General features: G+C 41.7%; 1 protein-coding gene across 2 annotated transcripts in view; it reads left to right on the top strand.

Moving 5' to 3' along the window:
* The window catches only part of TMEM255A (transmembrane protein 255A), a 239,109-nt gene that overhangs the window by 207,550 nt on the left and 13,055 nt on the right, over positions 1-18,504 (top strand). The window contains exons 5-7 of one of the 2 annotated variants that reach the window (XM_078688730.1): positions 216-290; positions 4,609-4,697; positions 14,160-14,319. In XM_078688730.1, coding sequence (XP_078544856.1) covers positions 216-290; positions 4,609-4,697; positions 14,160-14,319 — 324 coding nt within the window. Of the gene's footprint in view, positions 1-215; positions 291-4,608; positions 4,698-14,156; positions 14,320-18,504 lie in introns of both variants that reach the window. The other variant, XM_078688729.1, reaches the window with a different exon arrangement.

Genomic DNA, 18,504 nt, shown 5'->3' with positions numbered 1-18,504 from the left:
GAACATCATTAAGATGGTGTACAGTTCAAACCACCATAAGATTTCTATATATGACCAAGGCAAAAAAAACAGGAGTGCATGTGTCTGAACATCAAGACCTGCGACTGGACATAAGGAATCAAGTGAACTCAAAGTGACCCATCAAATGTCCTAAATATCACTTTATGCAAATATTCGTTGTGATCAAATGCTGAATTTATTATTTTTTTCTGCAGGATCTAAGACCACTTTATGAAGGAAGATGTCGTTATTTTTCCAAAGGCGTTGAATTTTCAGAACAGACTACTGAGGTGCGTTTTACCGCCTCTCTTTTATCATTTAAGTGGGTGCAGTTATTCCTGTTGGCCTATATTTATGTGTGTATTGTGATTTATTTTGAGACATTAGACTAACATGGCTCTATTCTCAGTAATTCAGGAGCTGGTAAAAATCCCGGCGATATGTGGATGGCTGGAGTGGTATTATTAATGTCAGGACTCGTGTTAGAAATGGGACACCCCTAAGTGGAAAGGCGTGGATCATCAATTTGTGGTTGACATTCCGGTTCGAACTGGTTTTAAGGAACATAATGTATTCCTTTGTATGCCATGATGCAAGAATATGTTCTCAACTGCCATTTCCCGATCAGCTGGCTTTGTCGGTTAATTCATTAATTAGCCTGCAGCTGAATGACACGATTTGGAGCCGGATTGCTTTCCCAAGACACTCTTAGTAAAAATATTTTTTATTGGTTTACTGACGAAATTGTAAACAAAACGAAAAATTAAAAATCAGTCTGTTGGACCTTGCTGACATAGAAAAAGACACAGTAGTTGATTATTTTATTCTTAACTGCGAGGAGCGGATTTCCCATCTCCAGCTTCAAGGTGTGGTGAGAGGTAAACGACTGTAGAAAGAATCATTTCCCAAAGGCAAAGTTCCCCTCAGGTCACCCTACTGATTTACGCAGATGGAGTTGAACCAGTTCTCCCTGCTGGTTTTAACAAATGCGAACCGACACTCAGAGTCTGTAGATAAAGCAATTCTGCTCACTTCCAGGTAAAATTAGGTGTGGGCGTAGCTCGCGAAGTAGTGCTACACGAAGTGCACTACGCACTACGCGAGCTACGCGTAGCACTACGCGAACTGCGTAGTAGCATGTTCGCACTGTGCAAGATGTCGTTTTCAATGATTGCACAGTGCGGACAAGTATCCGGCACTGTGCAATCATTGAAAACAGCATCTTGCACACTGCGAGCTGTTCTTTTCTGCTGCTCGAGTAGATTTTTACTCGAGCTGCAGCTTTCTCAACGCGGACTGGTAGTTTCTCATCGCGAGCGGTCGCGAGCATGCGTGACCACTCGCAATGAGAAACCTGCCCTCCCCGCGTTGAAAATCTCGCCGGGAGGTTTATTTTCCATGCTCGCTATCGGCAACTTGATGTTGCAGATCGCGAACAAGGAAAAAGTCTCGCGAGGATGTTATTTCGCTTGCTCGCGGTCGCCAACTTGACGGTGAGGACCGCGAGCAAGCAAAAAATGACCGCTTCACTACACTACGCTATGCTACACATGTTTGCACTGTGCTACGTGCAGTTCGCGCAGTGCAAAGTTGCGCAAAATTCGCAAACTACGCGAGTGTAGCGTAGTGCTTTGCCCAGGGTTAAAAATGATCACCCTGCCTCTTCGGGGAAATCAGCTTCTTCCACTGGATCAGTTGATGTTTCTGGTTTCAGTATCTCAAAGGTCTGTTTCTGAAGGTCTCTCCCCAGCCAGCTTTCTCCTTCTACGTGTTCACATGAAAAAAGGAAGAAACTTGAGTTTATTCCCTATTTCGCGCCCCCTCGATTGCTGTGATTGTGTGCCTTCCTCCCCCATGCCTGCCTCTCTCTATTGATTGGTTCCTTTGACATGTTCCTTTTGTTATCACCTCCTCTGGGTCTTTCCTCTAATCCTGTGTCCTGCTGTTACTGAACTGCTCTAGGAAATGGAGCTTACGCCAAGAGAAAGAGGGGCTTTGACAAGGGTGACACAGATGGGTTTGGGACCACATTAAGTGGGATTTGATGGTGTAAGCCTTCTAAACTGGTTCTTACTCGGATGCACAAGTCTGCAGGAGAATTAAACTGGCATCTGGCAGTGTTTGGAGTAAAGTACCAGATCAGCAATTAGGAGTCTTGTGCAGAAGGGCCAAGTGTGGAAGGAGATGTCTGTTTCCACTGCAACATTTGAACTGGCTGTGCAGGATAGGGGGACATGTGTCCATCCTGGTTATAGCTTATTCTGGGGCTCCTGGTGCCAAATAATCTCACCCTAAAGTTTCCAATACCAGGGGACTAGGTTAGTGCGGGACTCATCATGGGGGTTAGAAAGTCAGTATTGGAGTGAAGAATGCCCTTGCAATGTTGTGCTCACTGGAACAGCCTCAACCCTCTGGAATTAGTATCCTTAAGTTTAGCCAACCAGACTGAAGGAGCATGATCAGTGTCCAATATAAGGGTCTGCCTAATAGTAACAGTGAGATTTTAGCATGTGAACATTTTTAGCCTCCAGTAGAGAACAGAGTGCTATACCTCAGAGCATATTTGAGATAGAATAGCCCAGAGTTGGTCTGAAGAACAGAAGGCGTGGTGAGGTCGGAGGTTCACAGGTAGGTGGTGTCACAAGCACCCTGTTTGAAAGAATGGAAATCCTTTTCTGTTATGGCATTTCATTTGACCTGATTGGTGGCTTTCTTTTGTATTATGCCCATAAAGTGGGCTGGCTGTCTGCGAAAAATTTGGAAATATCGCAGAAATCCCTAAAAGGATCTTTGAGCATACTATATATTTCAGTGACTTGAAAATTTGATGGGATGGGGGTGACAAATTCGATTTTGTTCTTCACATCCCAAATATTTGACTGTTGTTAAAAATCTACCAGAGAATTTCAGACTGCCATCTTAAGGGCTGATTCCAATGTCGCTCGGAAAGTCTCCGAACGGGATTCGGATTCTCCAAATCCGATTCAGAACCTATGTTTCCAACCAAATCGGATACATTTCCGAACAACCTATCACAATGTAGGTAAACCTGTCGGGCTGTCCGATTCGGTTCTGATCGGCATTTGGACAGCCCGAGAGTTTTGTGTGGGAACCAATGATGTCACTCTGCAAATGGATGATATGAAACCCAAGGTTGTCACTTCCTGCACAGATGGGTAGCGGAATTCCAGTGATGTCACTTCCTGTGCAGATTGAGGATGGTAAAATAATTACTAGACCGCTCCTTTTACAGGCATTTTAGTGGGAAAACAGTGTTGTCACTGCCTGTACAATCAGCTGGTGGGAAATCAAGTGCTGCCACTTCCTTTGCAGATGAATGATGGGAAGTCCAGTGATGTCACTTCCTGTGCAGATGGATGGTGGGAAACATCCAAGAAAGTTAAAAAAAATAGGAACTCCATTATATTTAAGGTTTCATTGCAGGTTTGAGGTTCCTTGCTCATTAGTCATATATCAAAGTTTGTCATTAATTGAACTGTGTCAGAAAACATCTTTGGATATTTGCTTTTACACCACGTTTTAGAGATGTGGTACCAGAATATTGTAATCTGAATATTGTTTGGCATATATAGTGTGTCCTAAATATAGTTTATAAAAATATTGACCGAATGGAGTTAGAAATAGGATTTTATGTTTATGTCAGATGATATTTCTATGAAAGATATTAGAACATTGGAATGTTGAGAGCTCCATTGAAGACAATGGAGCAGCAGCGGCTATATAAAGTGATATAGGGATGCTGCTCTCAACATTTCAATGTTCTGGAACACAGCCTTTGCCTTTCTCTTCTCTCTCCAAAATATATGGAGGGGACGGGGAAAAGGAAAGCCAGAGGCTATGCAGCAGGGCACACCAGAGCCTTCCCCTTCCCTCCTTCCGTAGCTCACAGAATCACTTGAGCCGGGTAAGCGGGTGGGGGAATGCTGCTAAGCTCCTGGCTCTCCTTGGCCTTGCGGCTGAATGAGAAAAATCAGTTTAGGCAAGTCCAGGGAGAACCAGGGGCTGACTTCAGCTCCCTTTCACAGCTATTGGTGTAATGTTCAGCAGCTAACAGCTGTGGCCCTGCCCATGGCTGTTAGCTGCTGAATAATCACAGCAACAGCTGTGATTAAAAGCTTCGTACCCTCGAGAATTTTATATACCTTAGGCTCAGGCCTTCAATGCTGGAGCTGGCCTTTAATGGTCGGTATAAACTTCTCCTATGGGCTATAAGGCTATATTCTGAAATACAAGTGTTGTATTTATTTCTTTTCTATATTTAGTACCATGTCCATACCAAGATGGCTCTTACCTTGGTTATACAAGTCTCTCTCTTTCTCCCTCTCTCTCTCTCTATATCTCAATCTCTTGCTTTCTGTTTCTAACTCTCTCTCTCTCTGTCACATACACAATCACATACATTACACACATCCCAGGTAACAGAAGCCAGCAGACTATACATAGCCACATTTACATTACAATTTTAGACCAACGCAAACCAATATTGTATTTACTTGTGGCAATACATTGTATTTTGAAGTGACGTTCTTTCAGAAAAGCACATGCCAGTGAAACAATGCATCACAATATTATCTTCATTGTTTACAGGTCCCTTGTCCATTGCCGACAGGTCCATCCTGCACTCTTAAAGTAAAAAGCAATACCTGCTACTGCTGTGACCTTTATAACTGTGGAAGGTGAGCATGCGCCTGTTGAATATATGTTCTTTTTCCACAGGTTCTTATTCCGAAGGGAATCACAACGCAGTCGTTACAACGACCGCGTTGTGATTCCGCAAAAAAAACAAAAGAATGTACAACATGCTACAACTCAAAATCAAAATCTTCATAAACACTTACTTAGAAATAATAGTGAAAAGCATATTATAAAATAAATAGCAACCTACAAAAGTCCCAAAATACTGTAAAAAGATCTAAACCAGCATCACAAATAATTTTAGATGTAAATAACAAAAATATTTGATTATATCAGTCTAACCATTAAATAATGAATGAAAAGCGTTTTATATCGCGCTACTTAGCCCAATGGGCGTCAAGGCGCCTAATCCAAATACCTGTCTTATACCCGGTGCATGCTTACTGATAGGCCTTTATAAAACACCATGTTTTTAGTGCCTTTTTAAAAAGAGACAACGACGGTTGCGCCTTAATCTCCGCGGGGAGGGAATTCCACAGCCGGGGGGCCACAGTAGCAAATGCCCTTCCTCCCCATCTGACCTTCCTAATACGCGGAATGCACAGAAGTTTCATGTTGGAGGAACGAAGGCTCCTGCTGGGAATGTAACAAGTTAGCAAGGAGCCTAGGGCATCCGAGGGACCCGCCAGTAGAGCTCCGAAAACCAGACATAGGATTTTAAACGAAATTCTAAACTGGATCGGAAGCCAATGAAGGTCCTTCCTGGCTAGCATGGCGGAGAAAGAAATGGGAATATCCAGAACAAATCTAGCCGCCGCGTTCTGCACACTCTGAAGGCGTTGAATAAGGCCCTTGTTGATATCTGCATACAAAGCGTTGCAGTAATCAAGCCGGGAAGAGACCAGCGCGACCACGGTCTGCTTACGAGCCTGAGGGGAGAGGTAATTAGCGATTCTCCTAAGAATCTTAATAACTCCCCAACAGGTAGCCACAGTCCTGTTTACCTGGAGGTTCATAGACAACGAGGTGTCAAAAATAACACCAAGATTCCTAGCTGAGTGCGATGGAATAGGACACGCTCCCAGCGAAGGAGGCCACCACTCACTGGACCAAACATCCTGGTCCTTGCCAAAGATCAGCACCTCGGTTTTTTCACCGTTCAGCTTTAATGAATTTTGAATCATCCATTCAGAAACTGCTTGCATGCAGTTCCTGAAGCTGAACGCGGCGGTACCGACCGAATGGGCCAAGGACACCATGATCTGCGTATCATCTGCATATGATACAACCTCCATCCCCTGTGATTTTACTAACCTAGCAAGTGGGGCCACATAGATGTTGAACAGGGTCGGACTCAACACCGACCCTTGCGGCACCCCACATTGCACTGGTTTGGCAGGGGAGAGGAACTCTTCAAGCTTGACCCTCTGCTCTCTTAGAGCTAAGAAAGAGGATAGAAGACCAAGCGCTGGGCCCTGTACCCCCATCTCCCTCAAACGAGCTGTTAAAGTCGAGGGAGATAGGGTATCAAAGGCTGCCATCAGATCAAGTAAGACTAGCAGAGTGGTCTGTCCTTGGTCAACCTTAGCTCGAATGTTATTCATCACCACAGTAAGTGCTGACTCAGTACTGTGGAATTTCCTGAATCCATGCTGGGACTGGTCCAAGAACCCAGAGGAGTCAAGGAAGGTGGTAAGATGCAAGTTAAGGTGGGATTCTAACATTTTGGCAGGGGCTGGCAACAAGGAGATAGGTCTAAAATTTTTGAGAGTTTTAGGGTCCAGGGTGGGCTTTTTGAGTAAGGGCTTGACTATCGCCTTTTTCCAGGTACCGGAAAAATTCCCTGAAGTATCGCGCCATTCATCACCTCCAATAATGGTGGTAACAGGGTATCCCTACATTCCTTCAAAATTTTCAAAGGACAGGGGTCCAGCGGTGAGCCAGATTTAATTTTATTCAACAGAGAGTCAAGGTCTTCAATGTTAAGAGGCGGAAAGACAGTAAGAGTCTTGGACGGATCTCTAGTTCAAGGCTCTAGGCTAGTGTGGGTTAGGCTGGGACTAACAACTAGAGTCCTTCTTTGTGCTTCTAGCGTCAGATAAATATCTGCGATTTTGGCATGGAAAAAGTCTGAAATCCTGTCGCAGAGCTCTTGCGAGCCTACGACTGGGTCAGGCTCTTGTAAGGAGCACAGGGAGTCGACGATCTTAAAGAGCTCCCTAGATGAAGTGAGGGACGTCGTGCGCTTTGTAAAAAATTCCTGCTTTTCCCTAATAATCCTAGCCTTATACTCTGCCAGCAACCGCTTATAAGAATCTCTTTCAGATGGCTCCCAGGTTTTCCGCCATTTTCTCTCCTGCCTCCTACAGCTCTGCCTCAGGAGCCTCAAAGACTCTGTGAACCAGGGGGCGGTGGGTTTAGCCCTTGCTGAATAGCGAAGGGATGCAGGGGCTAGCACATCAACTGCTCTAGCGATGGAATTGTCGAGCTCCTGTGCAGCAGCACTGGCATCACTGGTAGCCAAAAGGGCAACAGATCCTATTAAGGGAGCAAGGGCATTATTTGAGATGTTCCTATAGCATCTCTTGAGAGTTGTATTTGCAGGAACCAAGGTGGACCGCGGTTCCAAAGAAGATGTCAATTCTAGGGGTACAGCCAAATGATCTGACCAAACCAAAGGTACTGGGGGACCCGTGGAAAGCCTCGGGTCGTTGGAGAACACCCCGTCCAAAATATGGCCTAAATAAGACTCCAATGTTAACCGAGACTGAGATAATAAAATAATATATAAACTATTTACACAAAAAAGGTAAAACTCACCAATCAAAATACTCAAAGAACAAACTCAATCCATCATGTAAAATAAATACAACACAGAAACTACACAATTCTAAATAACTATCACATAATATTTACACATACAATAAAATATAACATTTCCCACCCAAAAGAAATTAAATAAGCATGAATTACTGTTCTGTAGCTGCAGATCCTTCTCTGTATCTAGGTAGTCGAAAATGATAATCCACGAAGAATTGGAAAAATGTTGTTCAAAAAGCCCCAGCCAAATGCAAAAATAAAATGAATCCAATAGACATTCCTTGCAGCCTTCCAGTGTAAATAGAAACCGTAAAAAATAACATGTTTAAAAAAATAGCCTCTAGCTGGTGGCCACAGGAACTGGGAACACTATCCACACAGGTGTCTAAAGCAAAAAACGTGGACATTTTCTTCAACGACCAACTGTCATTTGATAAAAACATCAATGCTGTGATATCCTCATCGTTTTATGTTCTTAAATTCTTGCGGAAAATGTTTCCATTCATTACGCAAGATTTGCAGAAAAATGCACTTGTGCTTTCAAAATTAGATTATTGTAATGGATTATATGTCAATTTACATCAAACACTAACAAACAAACTACAAGTTCTGCAGAACGCTGCGGCGTACATGCTACTTAGGATACCCAAGTATCAATCCAGTTCCCTAGCCCTGGCTCGGTTCCACTGGCTGCCTATTCGTAAGTGCATCGATTTAAATAATATTGTATTGCTTTTAAAGCATTGAATGGCCTCGGCCCTAAATATCTGAAACAGAAATTCACCTGGTACTGCCCATCTAGAACCTTGCGGTCATCTTTAGCCCTCAATGTGATGTTCCCCAAAGTGAAGAGAATTCATTGGGAAAGCAGGACTTTATTTACTGAATAGCTTATAGATGGTGTTCTCTTCCTCTTTCTTCAAGGAAATGTACAGATCTTCGCCCTGAAAACATGGGCGCTGATTATGACTTTGGTGGTGCTGCATTTGCTTTGCGCCGGTACAGCACCGCCAATGTCGTGCATGGTCCGCCTATCAGATTACGAGTTCAACTCGTGTCTGATGGCCTTTTCTTTTTGCCGTTCTCACTGCGGTGCCCTAAAAATAGACATGCAATGGGAACGCAAAAGCAGTTCCAGCACAGCATGGACTGTGAAGTCCATAACGTGTTGGAACTTGAGGTGCATGCAAACAGGGGGGCACATGCTGTGCCTCCCTGAATGAAACCACCTGGTGGTAGGGACATGGGGACCCTGTAGGTCCCCCTTGGTCTGCCCACTGCCAGCCTTTTTATGGTTGGCTCACCGCCATGAAAAGGCTGCCATTCGGGAAACTTGAAATATGTTTGTTGGACCGGGGCAGTCCCGCCTTGCATATTGGATACCCCACTCCGTTGCACCACTGCCAGGAAATGGTGGTTCTGAGGAGCAGCGGTGGTGGTCTGAATGGCCGTTTTGGAATGCACCAGCCGAAGGATAGTCAAAGACCGCCAGACTCGTATTCACCCCTATAGATTTTTATCCAATAGCATTTTCTTCTTTCTTCATCTCTAAGGACTTTCCTTCCAACTCTTATATCCTTTTTATGTCCTTTCTTTTGCAGCTGAAAGCACCTAAACACCTTTGGGCAGTAGTGCTCTATGTAAAAAATACTTTTCATTTTTTCTAAATGCTCCTGGCAACACAAAAAACCGAAATCTAAGTTAAATATATTGGCTTATGATATACTTAAAGTGATTTCCTTTAGAAAAAAAAAAACGGTAACTCCCAATGCCCATAGGACACGTTCATAGACAAAAATCTCTACCGACAAAACGCATTACATTCCCAAAAATACATACACATTATACTTAATCACCGTGCCCACAACTACAAACTAGGGAAAACGTCTACTATTAATACAACTAAATCTAAAAAAAAGCCACAAAAAACAACATAATTAAGCTGTAGACTTCCCCCCTTCAATACTCTATCTACCTTCAAAACCCTTAAAAAAAGGACTTACTTGTTCCAACAAACAGGAATACTTGGATCCGAGAAACAAATAGACTAAAAATTACACAAATTGACTACAAAATATAACGTAGTGTTTAAAAAAAATGACAGCTAAATAAAAAATGAAGATAGAACAGAATGGAAAATAAATTATAAAATGTTGACTAAATGTATTAAAAATGTTTTAAATTATTAAACATGTAAGACATGTCACAAATGTTGGAAACATTTTTACAAAAAATTGTAAAGTATAAATTGAATAATAGTATAAATATAGAAAAATACTTATTATATTCTGAAGAAACCTATGCTAAAATTATGTTGAAAATATATATAAAAAACCATTTAAGGCATTAAAAAAATGTTAAACGATGGAAAAAAAGTGAAAATGTACAACATACATTACTGTTTCAATATGATTCACATTCTTTATTTAATAATAAAAATACATCAAAAATGTTTTATTTGTTCATCTACATATAAATGTTTTTTAAAAGTTGAAATATATGTGTTTAAAAATTTAGAAATATATATTAAAAAAACTTTAAAAATATAAATAACATTTGAAAATGTGTTACTTATCTTTATTCCGTAAAAATATGATTATGTGTATATTTCCAAACACCAACAATACTAATTATATAACACAAACTATTTATACTACATACAAATACAATTCAAACAAAGGATTTCATACTGAAATTATAAAAGTAAAAACTCAAAATCCAAAAGAAACCATTTTTAATAAAGTGTTGGACTCTAAGAGCCTGATTTTGAGTTTGGCAGATGGGTCACTTCACCACAAACATAACAGACATTCCATCCGCTGTATTACAAGCTCTATTATGTTCCATTGAATATAATGGGACTCAAAATAAGGCAGGCAGGATATTTGTCACGTTTGTAATGGATTAACCCGTCCGGCAAACTCGTAATCAGGCCCTAAAGGGGTGACATTTGCAATTCTCACTCCAATCTAAACCATATTGGGGAGGCTGTGGGTTACTATTAGGGTGACATTTACTATTCCCACTCCAATCTAAACCAATTTGGGGTCGATGGGGTTAAATGGACAAATTCTACTCCAGTCTTACACAATTTGGGGAAGATGTTTGGCACTAAAAGGGTGACATTTACTATTCCAACTCCAATCTAAACCAATTTGTGGAAAGTGTTGGAGAGTACAGGGCTGAGTTTATACGCTGCAATCTAAAACATTTTTTGTAAGGGGCTACAGACTAAAAGTTTAATATACACAATCAATACTCCATAATCACACGTAATTTTTGATTTGTGAAATAAACACACTAACCAAAATTACAAACCTATATATTCAAATATAAACATTAACATATAAAAGAATATTTGTATCACTATTAATAATTAATGTATTTAAAAAACATATTTACTGCCATTCACATTCATTGAGCCTTGAAATAAAAAATGCAATTATAATGATTATCATTATTATAATCAAATACATTTGGGGTGAGTTATATGTAATATAAGGGGGGATTAGGGCTTAGCAAGGGGGTCTAAATACCAAGTTGACATGGCAGTTAAACCTACATTCAAGTTGCAATGGCTACAATGAGTGCTGCAGGCCCATTGGTGTGGTACAAAAGGGGGTGGTGATGGACGGAGCATCTGAACCAATCAAACACTCACACCCAGTCAAAAGATCTGGGTTTAATCCATCACCGTTCTTTAGCCCACTCTGCCACCCCAGTTCAGACATGGCTATAGGCAAATCAGTCTGACCCTGTGCCTCATGGGAACAGTCCAGCCCGAACTGCCAAGCCATGCCTTCCCTGGACCGGAAACAAGCTTCCGAGGACCGGTTTCTGGCATTACAGCCTTTTCAGCCCGGCTTGCTTGAATGCAGTGGCAAAGTGAGCAAGGGACTCATGTCTGAGCATACCCTGCCACACTTATGGCGGCCAAAGCTGTACAAAAGGGGGTGGTGATGGACTGAGCATCTGAACCAATCAAACACTCACACCCAGTCAAAAGATCTGGGTTTAATCCATCACCGTTCTTTAGCCCACTCTGCCACCCCAGTTCAGACATGGCTATATGCAAATCAGTCTGACCCTGTGCCTCATGGGAACAGTCCAGCCCGAACTGCCAAGCCATGCCTTCCCTGGACCGGAAACAAGCTTCCGAGGACCGGTTTCTGACATTACAGCCTTTTTCAGCCCGGCTTGCTTGAATCCAGTGGCAAAGTGAGCAAGGGACTCACGTCTGAGCATACCCTGCCACACTTATGGCGGGCCAAAGCGGTACAAAAAGGGGTGGTGATGGACGGAGCATCTGAACCAATCAAACACTCACACCCAGTCAAAAGATCTGGGTTTAATCCATCACCGTTCTTTAGCCCACTCTGCCACCCCAGTTCAGACATGGCTATATGCAAATCAGTCTGACCCTGTGCCTCATGGGAACAGTCCAGCCCGAACTGCCAAGCCATGCCTTCCCTGGACCGGAAACAAGCTTCCGAGGACCGGTTTCTGGCATTACAGCCTTCTTCAGCCCAGCTTGCTTGAATCCAGTGGCAAAGTGAGCAAGGGACTCACGTCTGAGCATACCGTGCCACTCTTATGGCGGCCAAAGCGGTACAAAAGGGGGTGGTGATGGACGGAGCATCTGAACCAATCAAACACTCACACCCAGTTGTTTTTGCAGGCCCATTGGTAGCATTTAATTTAAAGGCCCTGGGTAAATGATATACCACTCTGGAAGGAACTTATAGGTGAATTAAATATGCCAGTTGGGTGTAAGAAAATGTGTCCATATTTAAGGGGAGTGAACACAAGCACTTTAGCAGTGGTTAGCAGTGATAAAGTAAACAGAGTCCTACGGCCAACAAAAATAAGTTCAGCAAAAATGGGGAGGGTGAGGCAAAAAGGTTGAGGTGACCCTGCAGAGAGGACCAGGCCCAACAGGTGGCATTTACATAAGGCCAATTTCAAATATTTATGAGCAGCAGCACAAGCAAGGCTCAACCAGCTGAGCAACGGTCTGCTCTTTGGAGCTTTGTACATGGCTAACATGGAGGAAACAGAGGAACATAAAGAATTGAATGCTTCTATGAAGGCCCGAGGATCTTCTCCTTGACTGGAACTCACGGCAATTGCATATTTATTGTCTCTTTCGTATGAATTACTCTTTATCGACCTCCTACAACTTGACTCTAACCCTATCACTCCATGTGTACCCAATGTTCCCACCTACAACCTGAGTACTACGATCCAGGAGATAGAGCATGAGATGTAAATTAAATGGGTTGTGGTCACTAATACAATTAGCAACCACTTAAAGTCTATAAGTATGGGAGCAAGATCCAGAGATAAGAACATGAAATCAATATTACTACAATTTCCATTTCCCTTATAGGTAGGCGGTAGAATCATGTATGTCAACTTGCAGTACTGGGCAAACATCAGGTTCTTAGTCAGTATAACCGTGTTTAATGCATCCTCATATTGAGCATGCCTAAAATGTGTCATCTCCTTCCCTTCTGTATCCATTAGTCCACAAATTGAATCATTGTCCATATCACAAACACATCTATTTAAGCCGCATACCCATTGGAGCAAGACTTATTTTCTATGCTTATCCTGAAAGACAAAAAAAACACATCAAAGTCATCAATAACCTGGGCAAGGGTTACATCATACATATTTTAATACAAATTAATCAATAGAAAATCATGTAATTTGGGAAGCTTAAAAAATAATAATTGATCAAAAGGTGAGCAGTGAAGTTCCTTAACCACCAATGTGGTGAGTTTCACTGAAATCAGGGTGACAAGGCCACCTTTTGCTCTGTCTACAGGTACGGACTAGCTGGAACACAAAATGAATACTAACCATTGAAACAGCAATGATCTGTGGCCCAAGACTCCTGACATCAGATAATGTCAAAGTGATTTACAAAATATATCCAAAAGGGTTTGTTCATTTAGATCAGTTTTTTGCAATGTTCCACGAGACCAACCTGATACCATGATGTGGGTCGCGACTAAAAGTAGATAATAAAATTGAAGGACTGGCAGCTAGGGCTAATGAGTCCTTAATCTGCTCCGATTGTGAGCTACTTGATACTCTGGCTTTGAGACGCCGATGTCCTCCTGCCAGTCCATGTTCTCCATTGAGTCAAGGGCCGAGTACCCAGAATCTTTTAGTTTTGGCTCTTATTCTGGATGCGTAGTAGAATGCTTTCACTCATCATGTATAGGCAGTACTCTGAAGCCATGATGCTTGTTACTTCCATCCCATGGCACTTGGTCTACTTTAACATCTTTCCATCAGTTACCAACTTCTAGAGATGCATGGGAAGCATGTGTTGGAAGAGTTGGGACAAAAAGAAGGCAAGTGCATGTGTCCTTAGCCTTATTACAACCAACTCATTGTGCTGCCACCCATGAGGTGTTGCTACTCCCAAACATTATCAATGGTTCACAGTGCTACAATTAAGATCTCAGAATTTACAAAATGGAGAATGCAGTTTCCTAAACAACCTAGATTCCTAATTCATCTGTTCACAAAACCCCTAAAAAGCTTTATTTCCTCAGCAAAGTGTTATGAAGTCTAAGGAAGGTTGTCTGCTTCTGTTGTAGTGTGACATATCAATGCGTAATTGTATTTATATGAGAATTCTGTCCTTTGTCTTTCCTCTTACCCAGCAGAACAGGAAGTTCCAGCCAGTATTATGAATATATTGATGTGAATGACTGCCAGGATGTCATCCATCTTTACCATTTGCTGTGGTCAGCAACAATCCTAAATATTGTGGGATTATTCCTAGGAATCATCACTGCTGCTGTTCTTGGAGGATTTACAGACGCGGTATGAGGCTTCAGTCAGTCTTAAAAAATAGATTTGTGTATTTCATACAGCACAATAGTTAATAGTCAATTCATCTATATATAATATTTCTAATGTGCTGGAAACAATGTGCATGTATTTAAATGTAAATAGGGTACACCATGGTAAAATTTGCATATTATGAAACTTCCTTACTTCTATTGGAAGCATCCTATCATATAGTTGTGCTGTATAAATGTGATTATTTTAATGTAGTTGCCAATTTTCAAATGCCGCTTTCGTTGCAAAATCAAAAACTAACCTCAAAATGTTAGGGCCAGATTTAGAGTTTGGTGTGCACGGTACTACATCATAACATGACAGTACCGTCTCCGCCACATTCTTGGTTGGCTTGCACAATTCTGAGTTCAGAGATTATCAGTTTTCTGGCTTGACAGCTTTGGAGTGTCGAAGTAAAGTTAGGAGATCGACCCACCTTATTTAAAGTGGTTGGTGTGATGGCTTTTGTCCGTCACCTCCAGGAAAAACATGTAGATCTTGGAGAGAACTTACAGCCACAAACAGGGTACAAAAACTTCCTGGGTGTGGGGTCATTAGGTATTTGTTTTTGAAAACTAAAAAGTTTGGTGGACGACCTTCAAACTCGAAGATGGCTATCCAAAAAACCTTTCGTACCTTCAGAGGAACCAATTTCTCTGAAGCTACAGAGATCAATGCTGGGCCATCGGTGATCACTAAATTGGGCGGTTGGAAGGCTGAAATGGTGGCAGACATAATGTCTTCCAATATTCTGATTGACAGACAACTGCCTGCCAAACCCTAAATTAGGCCTTTAGTGTTTCAGAAAAGTCTGCCAGATTCTGACAAGAATTCAGATATGGTCTATAGCAGGCTTACGTCAAAATTTCCAGAAAAGGTAGACATACAGAACATTTTAGGAGTAATCCTGGAAATCTGTAACAGTTGCATAATTCCAATAATTAGTGGTTCAGAAATTCTTTGTGAATGCCAAGCTACTCACTTACAAAGGCATTTCTACATGTGTAAATCTTAGCAAGTGTACAGTTCCCCACACAAATGTGACGCCCACGTGCAGCTGCACTTGTGCTCTTTGGGCCTCATTTATGAGGCCCCTTGCGCCACCAGACCATCACTTTATTGATGTTCCGTGGCGCAGGAGCCAGCTCCATATTTACGAGGCAGAACTAAGCCACTTTTTTAGGTTTAATGCTGCCTTGTAAATATTGTTTCCTTTAACACAGTTGTCTGTGTAAAAGGGGCATGCAATAGATGTTGCTAGGGGTGTTCCCAGCAACATCCATGGCTTTTTGACACTGCCCAGATTTCCAAGAAGTCGTAACTCTGAGAAAGTGCCAAAAACGCGTGCCTCCCCAGGCACAACCAGGAGGAATATCTGTATTTTTCCTTGGTTTTCCTTTTCTATGTGTGCTGCATTTTGCAGCACACATAGAAAGAGGAAAAAGCCTCTTGTGATTGTTTTTGTGCAGGAAGGCTTCCCTTCCCTCACAAACATAATCATCCCTGCAACTGTGCAAAGGTGCCTGCGTTGGCGCATGGCAGCCCATTGTGCCTGGCGCGGGGAAAAAGGACAGGAATGTGCGGTATCTGATAGATATGGCACATTCCTACCTTTTTCTTTTGCCGAAGTGCAGCGCAGCAGGAAGGGCTGCAGGGCTGCCCTACGGCAAAACCTCATAAATGAGGCCCTTTGTTTCTGTATGTGGAGGATAGTTTTTCCAATGCAGAATCCACCTTCTCTCATGTATGTGGGCATTCACCAATTCCCAAAGTAATGCCCATACTCGAAAGCCTATAAAACACACTGCTTGGAACAGATTTTCTTTGTAAAGTATTTGAGCAAATCAATTTACTAGTGCAAATTCACTTTTTACAAAGGAAACCATCAATTTATGCTTGTTGATGGTGTTTGCATACTTAAGTTGAACTTACTTATGTATGCAAATACCATAATTAATTACTCTACACTATTTTGGGTGAGTTAGATGAAGCTGGATTACCCTCTTTAAAGAAGAAGGTAGAAATTAAATTATAGTTTAAAAACCAAATCCAAGCTAACAGGGACTTTATGTCCCTGCTCAGTTATGCAGGGCCAGAGGTAAGGAGAACGGATTTCTATATTCCGCAGGCCTCCCTACACTTATGCCAGACACAGTAGAAAGAGATCACATTATCATTTTCTGTTCCTCCTGTTTATTGTGCCAAGAACTGGTAACCCTGTAATATGCTTGTATGCTTCCTTTCTGCGGACTACATGTGCAAAGCTGTTCAGTACTATTGAGTGGTACACTAGATATTTCAATCCATCTATCAGGGTAAGCTGCCAAAAGGCCAAGTTCTTAATACTGTAGTACAAAAATATTCAAGCCAGAATGTCGAGTACAAAATATCATGGATGTAAATACTAACAGGTAATTATAGGTTTACTGTAAGTAATTCCACCTGTATGCCCCTGACATTATTTAACTTCAATGTACGAAGATGTGGAGTGTTGGAGAGTAAATGTGTACTTCCTTATATGCACTTGTCTTCATGATATTTTGGTAGTCTAAATTGTGGCTACTATATTTTTGCAGCACAATATTTTGGTGCTCAATAATCTGACAAGCAACCGTGTATTAGCAACAGTAGGAAAACTGACAATCTTGACTTGAAATGAAGCAGAAATGCCAAATACAGAAAGAATATTGAAAATATTTGAGGTCTGCATGGACGTAAGGATTACACTAGCAGAAGAAGAAGAGAGCTGAATGTAGGTCCATTGTTGATATCCCATTGTTCAGCATCAAATGGACACAGGAAAAGTTGCTCTTGGCATTTCCAGCTACAACGGTGCATTCATAGTCTTCATTTACAATCACTGAATCATAACAAAAGAAGATGATGGCTGAAGCATTTGCATATAGAGATCTCTCTTACCTAGGTCATACTTCTTCTACATCGCATTTATTGCTTCGTTATATATATAGAGGAGACTGTCACTGAATTCAGTTAGCACCATTGGCTGTCTTTAAAAAAATGCTCAATGCTGAGCCTCAGGAGGTTGGGAAACTGGTCCAGAGGGTGATTCATTCAGCTATTAACCTGCTGTAGCAGAAAAACAAAGACTGTCGGTTGTTTTTATAAAACCCTGTTGAAGAATGGGGGAGTACCCAAAAACACTGTTCCCTATGACCCGATGTAGCACAGTAGTGTGTTCCATGCACTGTCAGAGACCAGCAGGTTCAGAGGGTGATCCAGGCTTTGATTGCGCCTTGCTGATGTCCACCCTCGAAAAGCCACGCAATCCCAGATCATGGACTGCATTCACCTAATATGGGGGTCCTAAGTCTGCTTCAAAGGCCTTTGCGGAGCTTAAACTAGCATTGGAGAAGAGGTGGCCTCATCAGAAGGTCACCCCCTGCCTTGCTCCCACAACTTCCTTCCATATCTCTTAATTTCCTGCTCCTTTGCCTACAGGGTTACATTCGTCCAGTCAGTCTTAAATCTGTGCTGTCCATTGAGGATCTCAGGATATCCTCTCATATAAATGACATAACTAAGGATGCTTTATTTCAGGTTGGACAACTGGAAAGTCATCTTTACATTTTCTCTAAATTTAATGACCAACTCGACTACAGTATGCTATGATCTGTGGCTCGACGTAATAAAGACGTTGTCTGCTTAATACTATCAATCCTTATATTCTAAAGTGGCAGTCGATCAGTTCAAGTTATTGAGAGAGGCAAAATTAATCTGGCTGATCATTAAAGACAAAGAGAAGTATACATCGTCTGTCACTAAGCAAGAGATGCCACAACCTAATGTACTTTTAAAACGTTAACAAGCATTGGGTCTTCCCTTCAGTGAGGTTTATCTCATATTCAAGCCAGGTTTAGTGATAATGTTAAAAAAGCTATTTTAATACATTTCTAAAACATTCTGTGACATGGTTGATAGCTTAACCGTGGAAGGAAAAGGATTATTGCAAAGTATATGCCAATTTTCCTACAAAAATGAGAATTCATTATTTTAACTGTAAGCGAATTCATGAATTTCAGCCGTGCTTTCCAGAGGTGAGCCATGGATATGCGGATAGACTGATGATACTTCACTTAGAATTGGATGCTTTTCAAAGCTACCCATGATTCATGTCAGCACAAAAGAGGAGAACACCTTTGACGGGGT

This window comes from Lissotriton helveticus, chromosome 4_1 (assembly GCF_964261635.1).
Source record: "Lissotriton helveticus chromosome 4_1, aLisHel1.1, whole genome shotgun sequence".
Classification (NCBI taxonomy): Eukaryota; Metazoa; Chordata; class Amphibia; order Caudata; family Salamandridae; genus Lissotriton; species Lissotriton helveticus.
Note: the sequence above shows the minus strand (reverse complement) of the source record. Positions and strands in the feature narration are given on the sequence as shown.